The sequence below is a fragment of the Mobula hypostoma genome, chromosome 8 (genome assembly GCF_963921235.1).
Source record: "Mobula hypostoma chromosome 8, sMobHyp1.1, whole genome shotgun sequence".
NCBI classification, from domain to species: domain Eukaryota; kingdom Metazoa; phylum Chordata; class Chondrichthyes; order Myliobatiformes; family Myliobatidae; genus Mobula; species Mobula hypostoma.
The window spans coordinates 2896305-2923401 of NC_086104.1; the positions used below are offsets into that span (position 1 = coordinate 2896305).

Sequence of the window (27097 nt, forward strand, 5' to 3'; positions counted from 1 at the left end):
TCGGGCACAACTTCAGGACTGAAGGACTTCCTTTTAGAGCTGAGATGCGGAAAAATTATTTTAGTCAGAGGGGGGTAAATCTGTGGAATTTGTTGCCATGAGTGGCTGTGGAGGCCATGTCACTGGGTGTATTTAAAGCAGAGATAGATAGGTTCTTGATTAGCCAGGGCATCAAAGGGTATGGGGTGAAAGCAGGGGAGTGGGGATGACTGGAAGAATTGGATTGACCCATGATTGAATGGCGGAGTAGACTTAATGGGCCAAATGGCTCCTATGTCTTATGGTCTTATAATGGATGTCACCAAAACACAAAATAATATTGGCATTACTCTGTCTGGGAATTTTTAAACAAGAGGCTGAGCTGATGCTCTAAAAGATGATTCTGATTCCCAACACACTGCATTTTGGGTCCATCAATGGGGCAGGTTGGAGGAGCTCAAGCAGGACCAGTTACAGATCCTCACGGGAAAGTTAAGCCAGCTTGGGAAGGACATGAAAAAAACCAGAAGGAAGAGAAACCAAGTAGAAATGGAAAATAGAAAAGTACAAACAGAATAGATACCGAAACAAAAGAATATTGGCATTGCTGGATCTGGAGGACCTGAGTTACAGGGAAAGATCGAATTGGTCAGAATTTACTCCCTCTAGAACACAGGAGAATGAGGGGAGATTTGACAGAAGAATAGAAAATTATGAGGTATAGATAGGGTAAATGCAAACAGGCTCTTTCCATTAAGATTGCTTGAGACCAGAACTAGAGGCCATAGGTTAAGGGTGAAAGGTGAAACATTTTAAGGGAAACACAAGGGGAAGCTTCTTTACTCAGAGGGTGGTGAGAGTTTGCAACAAGCTGCCAGTGCAAGTGGCAGATGTGGGCTTGATTTCACCATTTGAGAGAAATCTGATTAGGTAAATGGTTGGGAGAGGTATGGAGGGCTGTGGTCCAGGAGCAGGTCGATGGGACTAGGCAGATTAACAGATTGTCACAGACTAGATGGGCCAAAGAGCTTGTTTCTGTGCTGTATTGTTCTATGACTAAGCAGCCAGAGGCAGAGAACTGAAACTGATAAAAAGCCAAATTTAAAGATAATATTTAAATGCAGTTGCGAATTACCCAGTTATGAATGTGTAGCTGTTAAGATCTAATTGTCAGTACAAGAACGTAGCAACAATATTACTAAAGCCGGGAACTAAATATTCCAGAGTATTCAACATTTAGGAAGGAGGATGGGCTGACAAAAAAGGAGTAGAGTAGCTGTATTAATATGGGTCGACATCTGCACAGTAGTTTAAAACTATTTTGACACGTCCCTTTGTTTCGTTCTTCTGCTGCTAATCTCTAGAACAGACCGATAGCTTCAAGGAACATCACCATGGTGATCACCCATCAGATGTGTTCTCCCTGCTCCCCATCTTTCCCCCACTCTCTCTGCAACTTAACGCCAAGTTCCATTCTCTCGTTTACAGTTCCCAGGAAGGGTCTTCAATTTAAGCATCAACTCTCTTGCTCTTTGTGTACTCCCTTCAGATTTCCAACGTGCCCAATTTCAGAAATAATGGCTGACCAACCAATGGGATTTTTGGTTGACGATGAACCTGGTCAGGAACCAGTGAAGTGGATTCTGGTTAATTGGGACACATTTGGGATCAGTACAGTTTGGCCCAATTAATCGGCTGCCCTAATTAGCTGAAGTACCATGCAAACATTTAAAAAATGTATTTAAAAAACTAATTTTTAACTGAGTAACGTATAAATAAATGAAATACAGAACTAATTATACTACCAATACTACTACAGCACTATAAAACTGTATATTAGTCCTCAATAGTTAGGGGAATTCATCCAGTGTACGCTATGTTCTTTTGACTGACTATAAATGAACAATTGAGCCCCTGTGCGGACCTTGTCAAAGGCTTTCTGAATATCCAAATAAAGACCCACCAATTCTCCTTTATCTAGCCTGTCTATTATTTCCTCAAAGATTTCCAGCTGATTTTTCAGATAAAGATTTTCCCATAAGGAAACAATGCTGACTTTGGCCTATTTTATCGTATACCTCCAAGTACCCCAAAGCGTTACTCTTAATAATGAACTCCAATGGTTTTCCAGCCAGAGGTCAGAGCAACTTGCCTACAATTAACTTGGTTCTGCCTCCCTCCCTTCTTAGAGTGGAGAGATTTGCAATTTTCCAGTGTTCCTAAACTATTTCAAAATCAATTGATTCTTGAAAGATCATTAGTACTGCCTCCACAATCTCTTCAGCTACCTTTTTCAGAACCTGTAGATGTAGTCCATCTGAATAAGTGACTTATCTACCTTCAGACTTCTCAGCACCTTCTTGCAAATAGCAACACCAACAATATCTGCCCTGACACACTCGCATTTCTGGCATTCTGCTAGTGTCGTCCATACTGAAGGCTGACACAAAATACTTCAGTTTGTCCACCATTTCTTTATCTCCCATTACTGCCCCTCCAACATCATTTTCCAGCAGATCAATAAGCACTCTCGCCTCTTTTTTACTCTTTATATATCTAAAACTTCTGTACCCTTATATTATTGACTAGCTTACCATCATATTTCATCTTATCTCCTTGTGGCTTTAGTGAAAATTTGTTTTGCGGCATCAGTACAGCGCAAGAAAAAATACTATGAATAACATTAAAATGAGTGTAAGAAGAGCACAACAGTGAGGTAATGATCACGGGTCCAGAGGGCTACTAAGCTTCACTCATTAATTCAACTGAGGATTGAAGTATTCATGTTACACCGTGTTCTTACCATTTAAGGAACATCTGCTGTCCTTCTGCAGTTTGAAGGGCATCTGTTTCATGAGATTATATTAAAAGTACATGCTTGTCATCACCAATTCCCCTCCACCACCCATCGTCAGTCCCTCTTACCTTTGAACGCGATTTGCTGAATTTCTTTATTTTGGCCACATCGTCTGCAGAAAACATGGGAGACACCTCCTTACTCATCATCTTGACATGGCACGCAATCAGAATCGTCCTGAAGAAAACAAAGCATTCATACTTACACAGGGTCCGTTCCCCTTATTATGCAAGGATTAGCTTTCCTTTGACAGAGCATGACAAACAGAGCAAAGGTAATCAGAAATTACCTAAAAACAAAATCAGTATCAGTTTATAATCACTGCCATATGTCGTGAAACTTGTTGCTTTTTAGTAATAGTACAGTGCAAAAGATGTACTATAAATTACATTAAGAAATATATTTTTAATAAAATATTACAGAAAGAGCAAAAGTATTGAGGTAGTGTTGCATTCATTATCCATTCAAACGTCTGATAAGACCACAAGACATAGGAGCAGAATCAGGCCATTCAGCCCATCGCGTCTGCCCAACCTTTCCACTATGGTTGATCCTGCCTTCTTGCCACATCCTTTGATGCCCTGACTGATCAGGAAACGATCAACTTCCAACTTAAATATACCCACGGACTTGGACTCCACCACAGTCTGTGACAGAGCATTCCACAGATTTACGACTCTTTGGCTTAAAAAAAATTCCTCTGTTCTAAAGGGTCATCCCTCAGTTTTGAGGTTGTGTCCTCTAGTTCTGGATACCTCCACCATAGGAAACATCCTCTCCACATCCACCCAATCCAGTTTCAACAGTTGGTAGGTTTCAATGAGATATCCCCGCATTCTTCTAAATTCACTAAGGGGCAGAAGACGCTGGTGGGAGTTGTGTACAGGCCACCTAACAGTAGTAGTGAGGTCGGAGATGGTATTAAACAGGAAATTAGAAATGTGTGCAATAAAGGAACAGCAGTTATAATGGGTGACTTCAATCTACATGTAGATTGGGTGAACCAAATTGGTAAAGGTGCTGAGGAAGAGGATTTCTTGGAATGTATGTGGGATGGTTTTTTGAACCAACATGTCGAGGAACCAACTAGAGAGCAGGCTATTCTGGACTGGGTTTTGAGCAATGAGGAAGGGTTAATTAGCAATCTTGTCGTGAGAGGCCCCTTGGGTAAGAGCGACCATAATATGGTGGAATTCTTCATTAAGATGGAGAGTGACATAGTTAATTCAGAAACAAAGGTTCTGAACTTAAAGAGGGGTAACTTTGAAGGTATGAGACGTGAATTAGCTAAGATAGACTGGCAAATGACACTTAAAGGATTGATGGTGGATATGCAATGGCAAGCATTTAAAGGTTGCATGGATGAACTACAACAATTGTTCATCCCAGATTGGCAATCAAGGAAGGTAGTGCACCCGTGGCTGACAAGAGAATTTAGGGATAGTATCAATTCCAAAGAAGTAGCATACAAATTAGCCAGAGAAAGTGGCTCACCTGAGGACTGGGAGAAATTCAGAGTTCAGCAGAGGAGGACAAAGGGCTTAATTAGGAAGGGGAAAAAAGATTATGAGAGAAAACTGGCAGGGAACATAAAAACAGACTGTAAAAGCTTTTATAGATATGTAAAAAGGAAAAGACTGGTAAAGACAAATGTAGGTCCCCTACAGACAGAAACAGGTGAATTGATTATGGGGAGCAAGGACATGGCAGACCAATTGAATAATTACTTTGGTTCTGTCTTCACTAAGGAGGACATAAATAATCTTCCAGAAATAGTAAGGGACAGAGGGTCCAGTGAGATGGAGGAACTGAGTGAAATACATGTTAGTAGGGAAGTGGTGTTAGGTAAATTGAAGGGATTGAAGGCAGATAAATCCCCAGGGCCAGATGGTCTGCATCCCAGAGTGCTTAAGGAAGTAGCCCAAGAAATAGTGGATGCATTAGTGATAATTTTTCAAAACTCGTTAGATTCTGGACTAGTTCCTGAGGATTGGAGGGTGGCTAATGTAACCCCACTTTTTAAAAAAGGAGGGAGAGAGAAACCGGGGAATTATAGACCGGTTAGCCAAACGTCGGTGGTGGGGAAACTGCTGGAGTCAGTTATCAAGGATGTGATAACAGCACATTTGGAAAGCGGTGAAATCATCGGACAAAGTCAGCATGGATTTGTGAAAGGAAAATCATGTCTGACGAATCTCATAGAATTTTTTGAGGATGTAACGAGTAGAGTGGATAGGGGAGAACCAGTGGATGTGGTATATTTGGATTTTCAAAAGGCTTTTGACAAGGTCCCACACAGGAGATTAGTGTGCAAACTTAAAGCACACGGTATTGGGGGTAAGGTATTGGTGTGGGTGGAGAATTGGTTAGCAGACAGGAAAAAAGAGTGGGAATAAACGGGACCTTTTCAGAATGGCAGGCGGTGACTAGTGGGGTACCGCAAGGCTCAGTGCTGGGACCCCAGTTGTTTACAATATATATTAATGACTTGGATGAGGGAATTAAATGCAGCATCTCCAAGTTTGCGGATGACACGAAGCTGGGTGGCAGTGTTAGCAGTGAGGAGGATGCTAAGAGGATGCAGGGTGACTTGGATAGGTTGGGTGAGTGGGCAAACTCATGGCAGATGCAATTTAATGTGGATAAATGTGAAGTTATCCACTTTGGTGGCAAAAATAGGAAAACAGATTATTATCTGAATGGTGGCCGATTAGGAAAAGGGGAGGTGCAACGAGACCTGGGTGTCATTATACACCAGTCATTGAAAGTGGGCATGCAGGTACAGCAGGCGGTGAAAAAGGCGAATGGTATGCTGGCATTTATAGCGAGAGGATTCGAGTACAGGAGCAGGGAGGTACTACTGCAGTTGTACAAGGCCTTGGTGAGACCACACCTGGAGTATTGTGTGCAGTTTTGGTCCCCTAATCTGAGGAAAGACATCTTTGCCATAGAGGGAGTACAAAGAAGGTTCACCAGATTGATTCCTGGGATGGCAGGACTTTCATATGAAGAAAGACTGGATGAACTGGGCTTGTACTCGTTGGAATTTAGAAGATTGAGGGGGGATCTGATTGAAACGTATAAGATCCTGAAGGGATTGGACAGGCTAGATGCGGGAAGATTGTTCCCGATGTTGGGGAAGTCCAGAACGAGGGGTCACAGTTTGAGGATAGAGGGGAAGCCTTTTAGGACCGAGATTAGGAAAAACTTCTTCACACAGACAGTGGTGAATCTGTGGAATTCTCTGCCACAGGAAACTGTTGAGGCCAATTCATTGGCTATGTTTAAGAGGGAGTTGGATATGGCCCTTGTGGCTACAGGGGTCAGGGGGTATGGAGGGAAGGCTGGGGCGGGGTTCTGAGTTGGATGATCAGCCATGATCATAATAAATGGCGGTGCAGGCTCGAAGGGCCGAATGGCCTACTCCTGCACCTATTTTCTATGTTTCTATGTTTCTATTCCAGAGAGTACAGGCTGACCACAGAGTCAACCTGTAAATTACCTTCTGGGAGTCTTGGCCGAGGCCTCCCAAGTCTCTGCACCGCTGATGTTTGAACCTTCTCATTCAGATAATAGCCCACACCATTGCTCCTTTAATCAAAATGCATCATTATAACCATATAGTCATACTTTATTGATCCCAGGGGAAATTGGTTTTCGTTACAGTTGTACCATAAATAATAAATAGTAATATAACAATCTCGGCCCTTCTAGACTGTGCCGAACTCTTACTTTTACCTCGTCCCCCCGACCTGCACTCAGCCCATAACCCTCCATTTCTTTCCTGTCCATGTTGTTCCTTTAATCAAAATGCATCATACATTGCCCACTGTATTCTAACTGCCACTTTTTTGCCTATTCTTCCAATTTGTCCAAGTCTTTCTGCAATCACATTGCTTTCCTCAGCACTAACTACCCCTCCATCTATCTTTGTATCACCCGCAAACATGCCATTATCTAAATCACCGAATGTGAGTAGTGGTCCCAATACCGACTCCTGAGGAACACCACTAGTCAGGGCAGCCAAACAGAGAGAGCCCCTTTTATTCCCACTGATTCCTACCTATCAGCCATTCTACTATCCATACCAGTATCTTTCCTGTAATGCCAGAGGATTATATCTTGTTAAGCAGCCTCATGTGTGGCACTTTATCAAGTGCCTTCTGAAAATCCAAGTAAATGATGTCCACTACCTCTCCTTTGTCCACCCTGTTTGCTACTTTCTCCAACAACTCTTAACAGATTTGTCAGGCAAGGTTTCCTTTTACAGAAACCATGCTGACTTTGACTTGTTTTATCATTAGTTGCCAAGTACCCCGAAACCTCATCCTTAATAATAGACTCCAACACTTTCCCAACCAGGGGTTATACGCTAACTGGCTTATAATTATCTTTCTATTGCCTTCTTCCCTTCTTAAAGGCATTTGCAACCTTCCAGTCCTGCAGGACCATGCCAGAATCAAGTGATTCTTGAAAGATCATAACTAATGCATCCGTTATCACTTCAGCATCCTCCCTCAGGACTCTGGGATGTAGTCCATCTGGTCCAGGTGACTTATCCACCTCAAGGCCTTTCAGTTTGCCTCACACTTTTCTTTGCAATAGCAATGACACTCACGGACCTCTGGCACACTACTAGTGTCTTCCACAGTGAAGACAGATGCAAAACTACCCATTAAGTTCATTCTTTGTCCTCCATTACTACTTCACCAACATCATTTCCCAGTATCAACTCTCACCTTTTTTACTCTTTATATAAATGAAAAAAAACTTTGTATCCTGCTCTATATTATTGGCTAGTCTGCCCTCATATTTCATCTTTTCCCTTCTTACAGCTTTTTTAGTTGCTTTTTTTTAGGATTTTAACAGTTTCCCAATCATCCAACTTCCCACTCACTTTTGCTACTTTGCGTTTTATGAATCCTTAACTTCCATATCTGCCATAGTTGCCTGGCCCTGCCATTTGAGAACAACTACTTCTGTGGGACACACATATCCTGTGCCTTGTGAACTAGTCACAGAAACTTCAGCCACCTCTGCTCTGCTGTCATCCCCACCAGTATCCTCCTCCAATCCACCTGGGCAAGCTCCTCTCTCATGCCTCTGTAATACTCTTTATTCCATTGCAATACTGATACACGAGTTATGCTTCTCCCTCTCAAACTGCAGTATGAATTCAATCATATTATGATCACTAAGGGTTCCTTTACATTAAGCATCCTAATAAGACCTGGGTTATTATCTAGAGGGGAAGAGGGGAAGAAACTGTTCCTAAAATGTTGAGTCTTCAGGCTCCTCCTTGCAGGCAGCAATGAAAAGTCCCGAATAGGAACCCTGAACGATTGGTGTAGTGTTCAAAAGGTATCAAGGTGTCCTCTGGTGGGGAGCTGGCGGTGTTTACAGCTGTCTGCAACTTTTTCCCGATCCTCCACACCAGACCTTGGTGCAACCAGTAAGAATGCTGTACATGTGGTGCATCTGTAGAAAATTTGTAGAATCTTTGGTGACATACCAAATCGTCTCACACTAATAAAATAAGGCTGCTGGAGGGCCTTCCTTGTAATTAAACGCATGAGAAAATTTTCCATGAAATGTAGTGTCACTATAACAATGGGTGGTGAAATTGTGCCATTCAGTCCCTGTTAAATGGGCAAGAATCTTTATTGGGAGGAGCGACTGTATAGGATCAGTAAAAGCTGCAACAGTTATATCATGAGCACTAGCTTCCCCAGCAGAGGACACCTCCAAAGGCATTCCTCAAGACAGCAGCATCCATCATTAAGGCCCCTATCACTTGGGACATGCCCTCTTCATGTTGCTACCATCAAGGAGGTGGTGCGCCAGCCTGAAGACAGATACTCAACGTCTCAGGAATAGCTTCTTCCCTTCTGCCATCAGATTTCTGAATGGGGAGGGAACCCACATCTTTTTATTTTTGCTTAGTGTTTTTATTTGTACTAAATTAAATTCTTTATATTTCTTACTGCAACATATATTTTTATTATATTAAACTCGATTCCGATTCTACTGGTGTCGTCACTTTCAAAGAACGATGGACTTGCACCCCCGAGAACTCAATGATACTGAAGCAGAACAGTGAGGCTTAACAGGTACCATGGAAACACAACGCTATTAAAAGCATCGGATTTCAGATTTCAATCCCGACAGGATCTGTTTGTATGTTCTCCCGTAAGCGTATGGGTTTCCTCTGGTGGCCTGTTCCCTCTCACTGTCTAATTGGTCATTGTAAACTGTCATGTGACTGGGCTAGGATTGAATAGGTGGGTACTGAGAGACGCGCCCGTTGACTGTACCACATTTTATCTCTAAATAAATACCCAATATGGCTCATGTAGATCAAGCTTTTAGTTCATTGGTTCATAACTTCACAAAGCCAAAGAGAAATTCTGCGTTGCTTTCAACCACACACAAGATCCTAAACACACAGGCTTACTTCAGTACAGTGGAGTTGATCCAGAAATGTCAAATCTGATGGAATGGTGCGGACAGAGATACTTAGACCTCAAATACACACGGCATCTAAGGGTACCATCCTAATATGAGCAAATGGGGTTAGTGTCGATGATGAAAAGGGTCAGTGTGGACGTGGTGCACAAAGGAGCTGTTTCTGTGTTGCCCCACTCTGGCTCCAAGACCATTCATTCCAGGTCTCTGCGTGCAATGGTTCTAGCCAGCTTTCTGACTCTACAAGTCACGTTCTTCAGCCAAACAGGTTACAATGACCCTTTTCTTAATCTACACTAACCCCAAGGTAAATTTCAAAGTCATCTAGACTATATTTTATTAGGAATTGGAGAAGACTCAAGTTTTTACAGGTGTAGCATTGCAGAGCATTTTTACTGGCTGGTACGGAGGGGCGATTGTACAAGATTGGGAAAAACAAAGTTGTAAGCTCAGCCAGCTCCATCATGAGCACTGGCCTTCCCAGCAAAAGGCGATGCCTCAAAAAGGCAGCATTCATCATTAAGGACCCCATCACCCTGGACATGTCCTCTTCTCATTGAGACCAGAGAGATGGTACAGGAGCCTGAAGACACACACTGCATGTTTCAGGAATAGCTTCTTCCCCTCTGCCATCAGATATCTGAATAGACAGTGAACCCATGTCTGCTACCTCCATTTTTTTGTCTTTTTGCACTATTTCATTTAATTTTAAAAAATACACTTACAATGTGATGCACTGCAATGTACTACTGCCACAAACAAATTTCACAACACCAGTGATATTACACCTGAAACTTGCTGATATTACGATTGTTGGCAGAATTTCAGATGGAGACAAGAGGTCATACAGGAACGAGTTACATCAGCTAGTTAAGTAGTATCTCAGCACTCAACGCCAGTCAGACCAAAGTGCTGAATGTTGACTTCAGGAAGGGTAAGACGTGAGAACATGAATCAATCCTCACCAGGAGTTCAGAGGTGGAGAGAGTGGATCTAACCTGGTCCCAACATATCGATGCAGCTACAAAGGAGGCAGGACAGTGGCTATACATCATCAGCAGTTTGAGGAGTTTGGTTTGTCATCTAAAACACCCAAACTTCTACAAGGTACCGTGGAGAGCACTCTCACTGGCCTGGTTACGGGGGCAGCTACCACACAGGATCGAAGTAATCCGCAGAAAGTTGTAGAACTAGTCAGCTCCATCACGGGTACCAGCCTCTGCAGGATCCAAGATATCCTCAAGGTGCGGTGTATCAGAAAAGCAGCTTCTATCATTAAGGACCCCCACCACCCAAGATGTGCCCTCTTCTTATTGCTACCATTCGGAAGGTGTTACAGGAGCCTGAAGGCACACACTTAGCAATTCAGGAACAGCTTTTTTCCCCCCTCTGCCATCCGATTTCTGAATGGACAGTGAATCCATGAACACTTTGTTTATAATTTCCGTTTTTGCACTATTTATCTTAATATAAGGTTCCTTAAGGTTGTTATTGCCAGGGGTGATAATGGGACAACTTCCCACTACCTATTTAACGCTCCCAATTGTGTGTACCTCAGATAGCCTCCGACAACCAAGTCCAGCTCCTGGCTTTCACCTGTTTCTACTCACAAGAAAGGAAGCAAAGGCAGATTACTGGCACCTTAAAACCAGCCGCTTTGGGTAATCGGGGCTCGTCAGCCTTGATTGGCAACTCATTTAGAAGGAAAACCCTGATCTCAAATCAAAGCGGCTATACTCACTCATGGGGAAGGTTTCAGGAGTAATCCCAGAGGGAAAAACCCATAGCTGGAGCTCCTAGGGCAGTCCTACATTGAGTTCAATGCTGACTGGCAACTCCTTCAACGCTGTTGGTGCCAAACTGTATCGGTCTCTGCCGTTCCTTTGGGTGGAGAGGGGGACATGGGCACCAGCTTGCTCCCCTACTGTACTGCCCTGGCTTGCGTATCTACACAGCTAGAAGACAACACTCATGGTCAAACCTGACCGGAGGCCTCAGAGACATCTTAACTTAACTATTTAATATATATAGCTCCTTACTGCAATTCAGTTCTGATTTTCTATATTTATTTTGCATTGCACTGCTGCTGCACAGCTGATAAATTTCACAACACATGCCGGAGATAGTAACCTGATTTTGATTTTAACCTGATTGCTGAAGAATTTGTATTCTGTTATATTGTTCTATATCTACTCAGTGTCAAACAAAAATGCTCTCCTGTAATCTTCTTTAGAATGCCTTCCTCTCACCCTTAACGAAACTTATGCTTCTGACACCACACCCAGGGAAATGCGTTTGTTTGTGTGATGTATTTTCTAAGAACGCTGACTACCGAGGGCAAGCTGTTCCCCCTGGTGGTGACTGAAGCATTAATGCTGCCTTACCTGAACGTGCCAGAGGTGTAACCATTCTTCTTGCCTGGCAGGCAGCGGTAGGTACCTACCACCTGCACCCGGTCACCCGGCTTGACCACATCCACCAGGTCGTTGTCCAGGATGATGTCAACAGAGCGAGGCAGCTGTCCAGCGGGAGCCTTCTCCGGCATCTCCTGAATGGTGATGGTCTGGTGGTCTTTGTACGAAGACAGCCCAAACTCTGTCTCAAGGGGATTATTCTCCTCGTCCTAGACAGGTTAAAGCCAAAGTAAATTATCAAAGTACATACGTGTCACCACGTACTATCCAGAGATTCAACTTCTTGCAGGTATTTACAGGAAAATAAAATAAATTTCTGAAAAACTGTACATAAACAGACTGACAGACATACAAAATGGAAAAGAGGACAAATTGTACAAGTAATGAAGTTAAACAAAAGAAAATAAATAATATTGAGAACACGAGTTGCAGAGTCCTTGAAGGTGAGTCTGTAGGATGCGAGTTGAGGGGAGTGAAGTTACCCAGGTTGGTTCAGGCTAATAACTGTGCCTGAAGCTGGTGGTGTGCGACCCAAGGCTCCTGTACCTCCTGCCCAATGGCAGCAGCGGGAAGTATGGCCTGGATGGTGGGGGTTCTTGACAGACGCTACAGTGCTCCTGGTAAATGCACTCAGTGTCGGGGGGAGCCCTTTCTGTGATTGATTAGCCTGAATCCATCACTCTTTGTGGACTCTTCCATACCAGGCCATAATGCAACCAGTCAGGCTGCTCTCTACTGCGCATTTTCGAAGTTTGTGAAGTTTTCAGGTGACATGCCAAATCTATGTACACTTTTAAAAAAAAAGTTGGGGTACTCTCCTTCCTTCTGCAACAGATCAGAAGTCGTACAATTCCTCATCAGAAGTCTAACTGGGTGTTGAATTTGTCTCCAATATTCTCTCAGAAGCCATGGATGTACCATATCTGACTGTGAGAACGTGTTGTGCATGCAGCTGATTGAATGCGTGGTGAATCAACTGGGCCTCTTGCACGCAGATGCACTTTCTTTTAGCACGTTTTCAACTGCGTGTTTTTCAATTTGGTGGGCCTGCTTCGTTGCCCCAACACTGCAAGTAGCCCAGCATGCATAATTACCAACATGACTCAATAAGAACACTTAATCATACTATTCTATAACAGTGACTCCAACCAACATGGTAGAACAACCTGACTTTCAAATCTAGATGCTGCATGAGCTCAGCAGGTCATGCAGCATCGGTGGAGGGAAATGGATCAAGGCTTCCATGCCAGCCAGTTCCACCTGAAACTCTGTGCCAGAAGTGCCAAGCAAGATCAGAATCACAACATCAGAAAGAAGCTCTGCACCGTGGAACAAGGTCAACGGACAGCTCACACAACAGAAAGGCTCAATTACTCTTGAAGGAGAGAACAAAGATACCCCAACGTAAGCCTGCATCCAAGATGCGCTATGCAACATTTGAATACAATTTTCATTGTGTTCTGAGGAAAGTATAGAGGGGATGTCAGAGGTAGGTTTTACACAGAGAGTGGTGGGTGCGTGGAACCCACTGCTGGGGGCATGGGGGAGGTTGGTAGAGACATTACAGATGTTCACGGATGATAGAAAGATGGAGGGCCATGCATGAGACAAAGTTTGGACTGATCTTGAAGTAGGTTAAAGCCCCAGCACAACATTGTGGGTGAAGGAGCTAGACTGTTCTGTGTTTCTCGAATGGTGAATAGGAGGGGACATAATTTCAAGGTGACTGGAGGAAAACATGTCGGGAAGGTCAGAGGTACAGTTTGTTCTTTTTTAAAAAAAAGTGATGGGTGCCTGAAATGTTACTTCATTTCCAACTCTGAAGGGGAAATGGAAAAGCAGTAGCTCAGATGGAAACAGGACAACCCCTGCTCACTGGACATCAGCAGCCTCACCTTTGTTGGGTAGATGGCACTGGAAGGGAAAGCTTCCAGAGAAGTCATGTCCGTGTACTTGCGTTCAATGGTTTTCTTTGTGGCAGGACAATAGTGGACACTTCGAACAACTTTCGGACGTACCAGTGAACCTACGCAGGATACAAAACAGGCTTAGATCCATTGATTCATCAGACACAAACCATGAAACACATGGTTTTCGTGAACAACCGGCACAACTTAAGGATGTACTGAGGGACTCAATCAGGTTTACTATCACCAGCATACATCACAAAACCTGTTGCTTTGCAGCAGTACACTGTCATACATAATAAAAACTATAAATTTATAGTACATGTTAAAAAAGCAAATGAAAAAGCACAACGATATTGCCGCTGTCTATGCTCTCACTGTGCCCGTGCGGGTTTCTGCCAGATGCTCTGATCTCCAACTCCACGATGGATGGTCCCAAGCCTGGCCTCGAGAGGAGGGGTGTTGGGCATGGGCTGGCAAATGCATCCAGTGAAAACTTACTGTCACAGAACCTCAAAAGAAGTCTCCCTGGGATAGGAAGGAGAAGATGAGATAACTTGAAAGACTGGCCCAGGACAGAGGACTACTTCTTTCTTTCTTTGTCCATCGTCATCGTCGATGAAGACCTCGACACCATTAGATGATGTCAAGACTAGCGCTTGATTTGGATTTAAGTGAGGGAGAGTTGCGCAGTGTCAGCCTCACTCTCTCTTCCCAATTCCCATCTGGATCCAGTGGCAAGACAAGAGTCGAGATGGCTGGAGATGGGACTAGGTGCAGTGGATGACCAGGACGTCTTCTGTGTCTTGTCCTGCTCTACGCGTTCCACGACGCTTGCAGAGACTGCCTTCTTGACCGTTGGACCTTCCATTGGTCTCGTCCGCTCAATCCGCCGGAGTCTGTCTTCACATGCTGGGATAGACAACTCCCTATCTCACCGAGCGTTTGAGACCCGTCGGCTATCCTCACCTGGTTTAACCGACTTGTCGAAGCCGTTGCCCGGGGTGTGGCCGCTGTCGCATGCAAACAGCTACGGGGAGCCACAGGTGAGAGCTGAGTGCCAGGTGGGGACCAAAGGTGGACTAACCGCCCTGAAAAGGACGCGACATGTTCCCCCACCAGAGGTGCTACCCCTCCCTGACACCCCTTACACAGAGGACTATGGCAAGCTGCTGTTGGCGACCTATGCCCCAGGAAGGGTAACGTGCAAGTAAGCTTTGGTTTCCTCCTATATTCCAAACCTGTATGGATTAGGGTTAGTTGTGGGCATGCTACATTGGTGTTGCAAGTGTGGCAATACTGGCAGGCTGCTCCCAGCTCATCCTGGGACTATGTTGGTTGTTCATGCATTTCACTGTATGTTTCAATGTACAGTGTCTATAAAAAGTACTTCCCCCAAGTTTCATGTTTTATTGTTTTACAACATTGAATCATAATGGATTTAATTTGGCTTTTTTTTGACACTGATCAACAGAAAAAGACTCTTCCGTGCCAAAGTGAAAACAGATCTCTACAAAGTTATCTAAATTAATTAGAAACACAAAACAAAATAATTGATTGCACAAATATTCACTCCCTTTAATACAACATACAAAATCACCACTGGTGCAGCCAAATGGTTTTAAAAGTCACATAATCAGTTAAATGGAGATCACCGTGTGCAAGTTAGTGTTTCAATTGACTGTAGTAAAAATACACTTGCAAGGTCCAACTGCTGGTGAGTCAGTATCCTGGGAAAAACTACACCATGAAGACAAAATAACACTTCACGCAATTCTGCGAAAAGGTTATTAAAAAGCTCCAGTCAGGAGATGGATCCAATAAAATTTCAAAGTCACTGAATATCCCTGGGAGTATAGTTAAGTTAATCATCAAGAAATGGAAAGAACGTGGCATCGCTGTAAATCTGCCTGGAGCAGGTTGTCCTCAAAGCCTGAGAGGCCGTGCATGATGGGGACTAGTGAGGGAGGCCAAGAGATCTATGACAACTCTGGAGGAGTTACAAGCCTCAGTGCTGAGACGGGAGAGACTGCACATACAACAACTGTTGCCCAAGTGCTTCATCAGTAGCAGATTTATGGGAGAGTGGCAAAGAGAAAGCCACTGTTGAAAAAAAACTAACATGAAATCTCAGCTAGAGTATGTCGGAAGGCATATGGGAGACTCTGAAGTCAGCTGTAAGATTCTATAGTCAGATGAAACCAAAATTGAGCTTTTTGGTTAGACTAAATGCTATGTTTGGCATAAGCCAAAGACCACACATCAAAAGCTCACCATTCCTACTGTCAAGCGGTGGCTGCATCATGCATCATGCTGTGGGGATGCTTTACTGCAGCAGACCCTGGATGGCTTGTGAATGTAGAGGGTAAAATGAAAGCAGCAATATACAGGGAAGTCCTGGAGGAAAACCTGATACAGTCTGCAAGAGAACTGCCACTAATCTGTTTTCCAGCAAGACAATGATCCTAAGCATAAAACCAAAGCTATACAGGAATGTTTTAAAAACAAAGTTAATGACTTGGAGTGGCCGTCAGAGTCCAGACCTCAAGCCAATTGAGAATGTGACTGGACTGAAAAAGGGCTGTTCACTCATGATCCCCATGCAATCTGACAGAGCTTGAGCAGTTTTGTAAAGAATGGGGAAAATTTGCAGCTGATAGAGACCTGTCCACACAGACTCAAGGTTGTAATTGCTGCCAAAGGTGCATCTATTAAATACTGACTTGAGGGAGTTAAGTAATTCTGGAATCAATTATTTTGTGTTTAATAAATGTAATAAATTTATACCAATTTGTTCTCACTTTGACACAGAAATGTCCTTTCTGTTGATCAGCGTCAAAAAAGTCAAATTAAATCCACTGAGTCATTGTAAAACAACAAAACATGAAAACTTCCAGGTGGGGTGGTGAATACTTTTTATAAGCACTGGGGATGTGAGAAATAAGGCCAAGCTTTTGCTGCTTACACTGTTCAGAAGAACACAAGAACACCCCTTTCCCAGCGTCCCACACACAAACACACCTCTAACCCCAGGACCGAGATTTATAACAAGGTTAAACATTTCACCGGATGATTAATCACTCAAATTCCTTCCAGAGAATGACTCTTGGAAGATTCAGCCAGCCTGGGGCAGCTGTTGACCAGCCCCTTGTGGAGCCATGAAATCACAGCACGTGCCCAAACCCCTTACACAAGTCGTTCAGCTTTTAGGGTGTGAGCTTCACTCACAAGGCCAACATCCCCATTTGTCTCAAGAAGGGGTGGCACTGAGACATCCTGAACAACTCTATCCACAATGCATTTAGGGGGGGACCTTTCAGGATTTAGATGCAATAAAGAGCAGAGTTCTGTTGCCGTCAGGATGAGAGGACAGGCAGCAGTGTTCCCAGGCACAGTCCCTTCTCGGTGGTGAAAGCCCTGGTCTGGGGTAGTGCTGACAGAATCCCAGGGGATTAACTGCAGTTCATTTGCAGACAGTGGGACTGTGGTCGGGGGTAGTGCGCCGATCCAATCAGATTTATTATCACTGACCTGATGTGGTGAAATTCTGCTGTTTTGCAGCAGTCATCATCATTGTGCGCTGTGTTGCAACATGGTCCCATGACCATGATTATTCTTGGCAAACTTTCTGATGGAAGTGGTTTGCCACTGCCTTCTGGGCAGAGTCTTTACAGAACGGGTGACCCCAGTCATTATCAGTACTTCTCAGAGATTGTCTGCCTGGCCTCAGAGGTCGCATAACCCAGACTTGTGGTATGCACCAGCTGCTCACACAACCATCCACCATCTACTCCCATGGTTCCACACGACCCTAACAGGGAAATCAGCAGGTGCTACACCTTGACCATGGGTGACGTGCAGGCCAGCAGAGGGAAGGAGTGGTTACACCTCTTTGATAGTCGTGTCTCCACCCCACCACCCAGTAGTACAGCGCAGATCACAACAAATTACAAACCACGATGAACAGGTTACAACTTCACTCACTGCAACATAGGAGAACGAGGGGAGATTTGATGGAGGTACACAAAATTATGAGGGGTATAAATAGGGTAAATGGAAACAGGTTTTCTCCACTGAGATTGGGGGAAACTCGAATGAGAGATTACAGATTAAGGACGAAAGGTGAAACGTTTAAGGGGAGCGTCTTCACTCAGAGGTTGGTGTGTGGAATGAGCAGACAGCAGAAGTGGCGGATCCAAGATTTAAGAGGTTTGGACAGATACATAGATGTGGGGTTGTATGGGGGGGGGTGGTAATATGATCCAGTTGTGGGTCAATGAGTCGTCAGAATAATGTCAGCATGGATTGGATGGGGCGAAGGGATTGTTTCTATACTGTAGTACTGACTGACTATAAATCGTGAAATAAATAAAGGATAACAGCGCTCATGGACTGTTCAGAAATGTGATGATGGCAGGGAAACAGCATTTAGATGTTATCACCATCTGTAGTGGCTCTGGTCTCCCCATGAGGAAGTGGCAGAGGGATGTACAAGCTTAGTCATTAATACTGAGAGGGTGACGGCATTGTAATCGATATACAATGGCCTGACGTTATGTTTCACTGTTGTCTAGGTGCTTCAAACAAAGCTGACTCTGACTTCCAGAATACTCCACGTGGTTGTCAGTGTGTGCACAAATATCTATCCAACTCAGGAACAAACCAACAATAACAGAGTGAAAAGCCAAAACAAAATCATTGACATCCATGGACCAAAAATCTCTGCCATTCTAAAAGAAATTAATATAATCGCCTCATTATAGGAAGGATGTGGAAGCTTTAGAGAGGGTGTGTGGAAATGTACCAGGATGATGAGAGACTTATGAGCATACGTTTTGTGAGTGAGGGCTTTTCTCTGGAGCGAAGGATGAGAGATGACTTGATAGAGATGTACAATATGACAGAAGCAGAGACTAAGTCGACAGCCAGAGACTTTTTCCCTAGGTGGAAATAACTAATATGAGGGGACAATTTTAAGGTGATGGGGGGTGGGGGGGGGGGAGGGATTCCAGATTTTGTTTAAAAAAAAACAGTATGGTGGGGGCACAGAATTCACTGCTGGGGTGGTGATGCAGGCAGATACATTAGGGAGACAAACTCTTAGACAGGTACATGGATAATAGAAAATGGAGATCTATGTAGAGGATTGTGGGTTAGATTGATCTTGGAGTAGGTTAGAATTGTGTGCTGAAGAGCCAGTACTATGTTGCAGTGTTCCAAGTCAGATTATGTTTGACTCAAGGCAATTTGATTCCCAGCCTCCCATTTACTGAACAATTTCTGACAATGAACCAAGTTGCCAAAAGCCATAGGAAACAAAAACAGGACACCAATTGACAGAAGCACTGTGCAGAACTTTTCAAAGATCAATGCAGCGCAAACCTAGCACTTCATCAAGCATCAGGACAAGTGTGGAAAGTGGTCACCTCCAGAGACTCCATACATGTCCCACAGGGCAGACTGCAGATCAGAAAGATTCACCGTGCAGGTTGTCAAGTCAGAAACAGGCCCAGTTAGTGCAGGGCCAACACTCTGTATAGTCACAATGACCTGGACCATAGCCCACCCTTCCATGTAGCTATCCAAACTTTTCTTAGATGCTCCAATCGAATCCACAACCACCGGCTCTGCCAGCAGCTTGTTCCACACTCCACCACACTAAGTGAAGATATTTCGCTGAGACATTTCACCTTTCACCCTTAACCCATGACCACTAATTATATTCTCATCCTACCTGCTTGTATTTACCCTATCTATACCCCTCATAATTTTGTACACCTCTATCAAATCTCCTCTCAATCTCCTGGGCTCCAGGGAATCAAGTCCAAACCTGTTCAACCTTTCCCTGTAACTCAAGACCCTCAAGTCCCAGCAACATCCTTGTAAATTTTCTGTTCTTTTGATCTAAAGTCAACCATCAAGTACATTCACAACCATTTTAAAGATTAATCCTAATTCTGTTCCTCCCTATATTTCTCACCAAATTCCTTGTGCATTTTCAGGGGTCATGAAAATTGTGCAATACATTTTGTATGGTTCTTTAAAATTGTCATAGTTGGGTAAGGGGGGGGTGGTACTGGGGTCAGGCTCCCACTAGCGATTAAATGCTCCCAATGGCGTGCCTCTCGAATAGCCTCTGAAAATTAAACGCTCCCAATGGGATGCGTCTCGAATAGCCTCTGAAAATTAAACGCTCCCAATGGGATGCGTCTCGAATAGCCTCTGAAAATTAAACGCTCCCAATGGGATGCGTCTCGAATAGCCTCTGAAAATTAAACGCTCCCAATGGGATGCGTCTCGAATAGCCTCTGAAAATTAAACGCTCCCAATGGGATGCGTCTCGAATAGCCTCTGAAAATTAAACGCTCCCAATGGGATGCGTCTCGAATAGCCTCTGAAAATTAAACGCTCCCAATGGGATGCGTCTCGAATAGCCTCTGAAAATTAAACGCTCCCAATGGGATGCGTCTCGAATAGCCTCTGAAAATTAAACGCTCCCAATGGGATGCGTCTCGAATAGCCTCTGAAAATTAAACGCTCCCAATGGGATGCGTCTCGAATAGCCTCTGAAAATTAAACGCTCCCAATGGGATGCGTCTCGAATAGCCTCTGAAAATTAAACGCTCCCAATGGGATGCGTCTCGAATAGCCTCTGAAAATTAAACGCTCCCAATGGGATGCGTCTCGAATAGCCTCTGAAAATTAAACGCTCCCAATGGGATGCGTCTCGAATAGCCTCTGAAAATTAAACGCTCCCAATGGGATGCGTCTCGAATAGCCTCTGAAAATTAAACGCTCCCAATGGGATGCGTCTCGAATAGCCTCTGAAAATTAAACGCTCCCAATGGGATGCGTCTCGAATAGCCTCTGAAAATTAAACGCTCCCAATGGGATGCGTCTCGAATAGCCTCTGAAAATTAAACGCTCCCAATGGGATGCGTCTCGAATAGCCTCTGAAAATTAAACGCTCCCAATGGGATGCGTCTCGAATAGCCTCTGAAAATTAAACGCTCCCAATGGGATGCGTCTCGAATAGCCTCTGAAAACCAAGCCCAGCTGAACAGAAGAGGCAAAGGCTGACAGAAGAGGCAAAGGCTGGTTACTGGCACCTTAAAACTAGTCACTTTGGGCAGAGGAGGCTTGTTAGCCATGGTTGGCAGCTCAGCTGATGTGGAACACATGGGGAAGGCTTTGGGAGTAAACCCCGAGGAAAAACCCAGAGCTGGAGTCCTTAAGGCAGTCCTATGTTGAGATCACCACTGACTGGCAACTCCTGTCACACCGCTGTGCCGAACTGCAACAGTCTCTGCCGTTTCTTTGGCTGAACAGCTGTATGGAGAGCTGCTGTAACGGCACCAGTTTGCTCTCCGTATCATACTGCCCTGGCCTGCACAGCAACATTGACAGCTAGGACACAGCGTCCATTTTCAAACCCAGTGGAGGGCCTCCCAGATTTGGCATCCACTTTTATATATCCATTCTCACACCGTGAACCCACGAGACCAAAGGCAACACAAATAAGGACTTACATTTGACCACAATCCCCTCCACACAGACGATGTTGCTGAGGAAACGCGAGGTCAAGGTACGTGGACTGACATGCTTGGAGCCAAAGCTGCCCTCCAGGCCAATGTAGAAGTCCTCAAACTGTTTGGCATAGGTGGCATCGATGGAAGCAACAAAGTCCTTCAAAGCACGCTGGAAGGCCAAAAGCTCCTCGAAAGAGTTGTTCAGTAGCCTAGAAGAGGGTATTAGAGGTAAACAGTTACTTTGTGGATCGATATTTATTTTAATTTTACTTAGAGATACAGCATGAAACAGGCCTTTCTGGCCCAATGAGCCATACATCTCAGCAACCCACCCACTTTACACCAGGCTGATCACAGGACAATTTACAATCACCAATTAACCTACCAACTGGGAGATCTTTGGACTGTGAAAGGTAACCAGAGGGCCCGGAGGAAACCCACAGTCACAGGGAGATCATACAGATTCCTTACGGACAGCAGAATACTGCACAAGGACTCCCAAGTCCTTCGTTGCACAGTATTTTGAAATCTCTTCCTGTTTTAGAAAATAGTCTGCACATTTCCTTCCAAGGTGCATGTGCTTGCACTATATTCCATCTGCAACTAGTTCACTCATCCTCCTAATCAGTCCTTCTGTAGCCTCTCTGCTTCCACATTACCTGCCCTTCCACATGTCTTCCTATCATCCACAAACTTGCCCACAAAACCATCAACTCCATCATGCAAATGATTCACATACAATGCTAAAAGAAGTGGTCCCTACACCGACCACTGTGGAAAACCCCTGGTCACCAGCACCCAACCAGAGAAGGCCCCCTTTTTCACAGCCTTTACCCCACGCCAATCAGCCAATCTTCTAACCATGCTGGTATATTTCCTATAATACAATTGGCTCTTAACTTGTTAAGCAGCCACACGTATGGCCCAGTCCATCACAAAGAGGCACCATCATCTTCTTAGCACATCAGCTTAGTTTTTAATGTTTCTGCTACAGCGTTTACAGATTGTCGGGTATAATGTGGCCATCACTGAATCGTGGCTGGGTGTCCAAGGTTATATATTGTGTCAGAATTCTTTGAGATTACAAGTAGGATAGATAAAGGGGATGCTGTGGAAGTTGTACATTTGGACTTTGAGGCCTTTGACAAGGTGCCACACAAGGCAGCTTACCAAGTTAAGAGCCCATGGTATTACAGGAAAGTTACCCGTATGATTACAGCATGGGCTGATTGCTAGGAGGCAGCGAATGAGAATAAATGGACCCTTTTCTGGTTCGCTGCCAGTAACTAGTGGTGTTCCGCAGGGGTTGGTATTGGGACCACTTCTTTTTATGCTGTATATCAATGATTGAGATGATGGAATAGAATGCTTTGTTGCCAAGTTTGCAGATGATACGATTGGTGAAGCAGCAGGTAGGGTTGAGGAAACAGGAAGGCTGGAGGACTTAGATTAGGAGAATGGGCAAGAGAGTGGCAAGTAAAATACAACGTTGGAAAATGCATAGTCATGCACTTCAGTAGTAGAAAATGCAACCTATTTTCTAAAAGGAGGGAAAACCCAAAAATCTGAGATACAAAGGGACTTGGGAGTCCATGTGCAGAGCATCCTAAAGGTTAATTTGCAGGTTGAGCTGGTGGTGAGGAAGGCAAATGCAATGTTAACATTCATTTCAAGAGGTCTAGAATAAAAGAGAAAGAATGCGATTCTGAGGCTTTATAAAGCACTGGTGAAGCCTTACCTTGAGTGTTGTGAACAGTTTCGGGCTCCTTATCAAAAAGGTGTGCTGGCATTGGAGAGGGTCCAGAGGCAGTTTACAATTATGATTCTGGGAATGAAAGGATTATCATACAAGGAGCGTTTGATAGCTCTGGGCCTGTACTCGCTGGAATTTAGAAGGATGAGGATGGATCTCATTGAAACCTTTTGAACATTGAAAGGCCAAGATGGTAGATGTAGAAAGGATGTAACCCCACGGTGGGGGAGTCTAGGACAAGAGGGCACAACCTCAGGATAGAGGGATGACATTTAAAACAGATGCAGAAAAATTTCTTTGGTGGTGAATAAGTGGAACAGGCCATGTTGTTAGGTCTCTTTAAGGCGGAGATTGATAGTTTCTTGATGGCCCAGGCAAAGGTCCAGGGGAGAAGGCCCGGGAGTGGGGCTGAGGAGGAAAGGATCAGCCATGATTGAATGGCAGAGCAGACTCAATCAGCCAAATGGCCCAATTCTGCTCCCAAGTCTTATAAACAATCGTGAAGCAACAAGTTTTGTGCCTCTTTCCTGACTTCTGAAAGAACCTGGATTTTAAAAAATCAGAATCCAACATTCATAAACACAAGATATTCTGTAAGATACTTCCAGCATGTAGATACTTACTGATGAGCTCTTTTTTCGTTCTTTCTGCGAAGATCATTAATGTTGACAATCAGTCGGTACAAGTTTTGATTGATCATATCGCTAACCTTGCTCTGATAAATCCCCTGATCTTGCTGTAAAAACATTTCAAAAAATTATATTTGCTGCTATAAGCTTAGCATCACCTTAGAAAACTAGAGATACCAACCGACTATGAAGAGCGTTCCAACTATTTGCATCAACTATTTGCATTGTACGGGGGGGGGGGGCCACTGCACAGAATTGGAGAAGGCTGCGGGAAGTTGTAAACTCAGCCATCATAGGCACGAACTTCCCCAGCATCCAGGCACCATCAAAAGCTGATGCCTCAAGAAAGCGACATCATTGAGGACCCCAATCACTCAGGGCATGCCCTCTACCCGTCGCTACCAGTAATGAGCCCGAGGACAGATACTCAACATGTCAGGAACAGCTTCTTCCCCTGTCATCAAGTTTCCGAATGGACAATGAGCCATGGTACACCACAGCAATACCTTTCCCGTTTTTTGTACTTTTTTTTTAATAAAAAACTATAAATTACAGCAAGTATATATTGTACATTGCAGTGAACTGTTGCCAGAAAACAACACATTTCATGATATGTACATGACATGATACTACACAGGAGATTCTGCAGATGCTGGAAATCCAGAGCAGGTCAGGCAGCATCCAGGAAAAGAACATTGGGAGGTGATAGGTTGAAAAGGCAAAGGATTGGAAAAGAAGGAATCGATCAGAGTGGATCATGGGAGAAAGAGAAAGAAGAGTGTTACTGAGGAGGGTGGGCAAAGAGGTGTTAGGCAGGTGAGAAGTAGTAGCATGAGGCCAGAGTGGGAAAATGAAAAAGAGGGAAAAGGGAAAAGGATCATCCTTGTCAGACACACATCCATCATTATACAAGATGACAGGAACACATCACATGCCATCTGTCCACATTATTGCCCAAGAGATGGGAAAGAAGAGGGATCTTGGGGTCTGAGTCCATTGGACACTCAAAGCTGCTGCGCAGGTTGACTCTGTGGTTAAAAAGACATACGGCGTATTGGCCTTCATCAACCATGGGATTGAGTACAAGAACTGAGGGGTAATGTTGCAGCTACACAGGACCCTGGTCAGACCCCACTTGGAGTACTGTGCTCACTATAGGAAGGATGCAGAAACCACAGAAAGGGTGCAGAGAAGATTTACAAGGATGTTGCCTGGATTGTGGAGCATGCCTTATGAGAACAGGTTGAGTGAACTCGGCCTTTTCTCCTTGGAGCGATGGAAGATGAGAGGTGACCTGACAGAGGTGCATCAGGCATCGATTGTGTGGATAGTCAAGAGCTTTTTCCCCCAGGGCTGAAATGGCTAGCACGAGAGGGAATAGTCTTAAGGTGCTTGGAAGTAGTTACAGAGGAGATGTCAGGGGTAAGTTTTTTGTATTATGCAGTGGTGACAGTGTGGAACGGGCTGCTGGCGACAGTGGTGGAGGCGGATACGATAGGGTCTTTTAAGAGACTCCTGGATAGGTATATGGAGCTTAGAAAAATAGAGGGCTATGGGCAACCCGAGGTAATTTCTAAGGTAAAGACATTTTCAGCACAGCATTGTGGGCCGAAGGGCCCGTATTGTGCTGTAGTTTTTCTACATTTCCAACATCTTTCAACTGCATCCACACTCTGACCAAGGGCATTGCAGATGGCAGGACCTCAGCACACAACACAAAGATTCTGACCAAAAAATAGTTCTAAAACTATCCACTCTCGCCAGGAAGGAGGTACAGGAACATCAGGAAAGGGACTGTCAGACAGCTTCTTCCCTCAGGCTGTGACACTAATACCTACTGTGTGTTTACCTGTGCTGTGTTCTACATGCATTTTGAATGATATTTTATTAATGTATTGATGGTAATATTTGGCTTTATGTGCTGTGCTTTGTGGGCGCACAGTGGTCCAGAGGAACAACATCTAGATCTACGTATGTACAGTCAGAAGACAATAAAATTTAAAGTGAAGACAGGCAATTCGGGAATTATGCCAAGAATTTGGAACCAAAGTCACAGTTCAGGATACTGATAAGCAGGACTGACACAAGGGATTGTGGCCAAACTATTTCTTAACTACTGGCCAGAGCAGCGGCCAAGATGAACTGAACAGATTGAGGGATTGACTGGCCATCATTTATCCAGAGCCCAAGGATTCAACTAACACAGATGCAGAAAATATCCACAAGGATGCGGCCACAACTGGAGTGCTTCAGAATCAAATTTGCTGTCGCGGAGATGCCGTTTTGTGGCAGCAGTGCAGTGCAATACATACATTTTCATTAGGAATACATATAAACAAACTCAATGCAAAAAGACAGCAAAGTATTCACGGTTCACTGTCCATTCTAACATCTGATGAAGCTGTTCCTGGAACTTTGGGTGTGTGTCTTCAACTCCTGTATCCCTTCCCTGATGGTAGTGATGGTTTGCGTGATATAGGGAGAGGAGGAGTGGGTTAGGACGAGTGGCCTAATTCTGCTGCAATATCTCATGGTGTTAAACCACTACCGGAGAGCGCAGAACAGAACAGCACGGGTACAGGCCCTTCAGCCCACAATGGTATACCAAATCAATTAGTAATCAAAAGGCCAACTAACCTAGTCCCCTCGGACTTGGCCATGTCGGAGGATAGGACTGGGGGGGGGGGGATCCTCTCCCCAATGACATCCACTGACACCGGGGGCCTCCGACCCGACCACAACAGTCCTTCCCAATACCGCTCCCCCACCGGCAGCTACCGGGGGATCCGCCCTCCACCCCATGGACTGAACACCGGGAATGCTCCCCATCCCACCAGCGGCGTGCAGGGTGCCTTCACCCCGGGGCCCGGGCCCGGCTGACCTGGGTGCACATTACCACCCAGCCCGCCGAGCTCCTTTTTCCTCCCCCGGCAGCAGCAAGCTCGAGCCCTGTCCCAGGCCCTCTCTCAGCGCACCTCATCATCCAGGAAGTCCAGGTACTCCCGTTGCGCCTCCCTCAGAGCCGGCTCGTCCGCCATGGTCCCCTCCTTCCAGCTTCAGCTTTTCGCGCCAAACGTCTGGTCACATGTCTAGGACGTCCTCCTCAAATTAACATATCTGGCGGGTAAGGCGCTGCACCAATCGGAGGGCGAGTTCGTATTCTAATTGATGCTGTTAGCATAAGACGGTGGTTCGTTACGTCACCTCGTAGCCCCGCCCACTGGCCCGGCGCTTGTGAAGCCGTCAGATTGTCGAGGGAGGGCCTTGGCCGGTAGTGATGTAGTCCTACTTTTAAAAAAGTTCAAAGAACATTTATTATTAAAATACATAAATGTCACCATATACGATATTGAAGACATTTTCTTGCGATTATGTACAGTAAATGCTAAGAAACAGAATAAAACCAATTCAAAAACCACACAAGAATGATAATGTGCAAAAGACAACAACCTGTGCAAATACAAAAGAAAATAAATAATAATGATAAATATATAAGCAATAAATATCGAGAACATGAGATGAAGAGTGCTTGTAAGGGTCCAGAGTACTCCGAGGAGAGAGGGC

The 27097-nt window shown here is 44.6% G+C and overlaps 1 protein-coding gene across 1 annotated transcript in view; it reads right to left on the minus strand.

Moving 5' to 3' along the window:
- Nucleotides 1-26604, minus strand: part of mcm3 (minichromosome maintenance complex component 3) — a 69231-nt gene extending 42627 nt beyond the window's left edge. The window contains exons 1-6 of the mRNA XM_063055395.1: nucleotides 26509-26604; nucleotides 23528-23640; nucleotides 21152-21360; nucleotides 13611-13741; nucleotides 11686-11924; nucleotides 2905-3013 (exon numbers count right to left, since the gene is read on the minus strand). Coding sequence (XP_062911465.1) covers nucleotides 2905-3013; nucleotides 11686-11924; nucleotides 13611-13741; nucleotides 21152-21360; nucleotides 23528-23640; nucleotides 26509-26571 — 864 coding nt within the window. The 5' untranslated portion in view covers nucleotides 26572-26604. The remainder of the gene's footprint in view (nucleotides 1-2904; nucleotides 3014-11685; nucleotides 11925-13610; nucleotides 13742-21151; nucleotides 21361-23527; nucleotides 23641-26508) is intronic.
- Nucleotides 26605-27097: the final 493 nt, after the last annotated feature.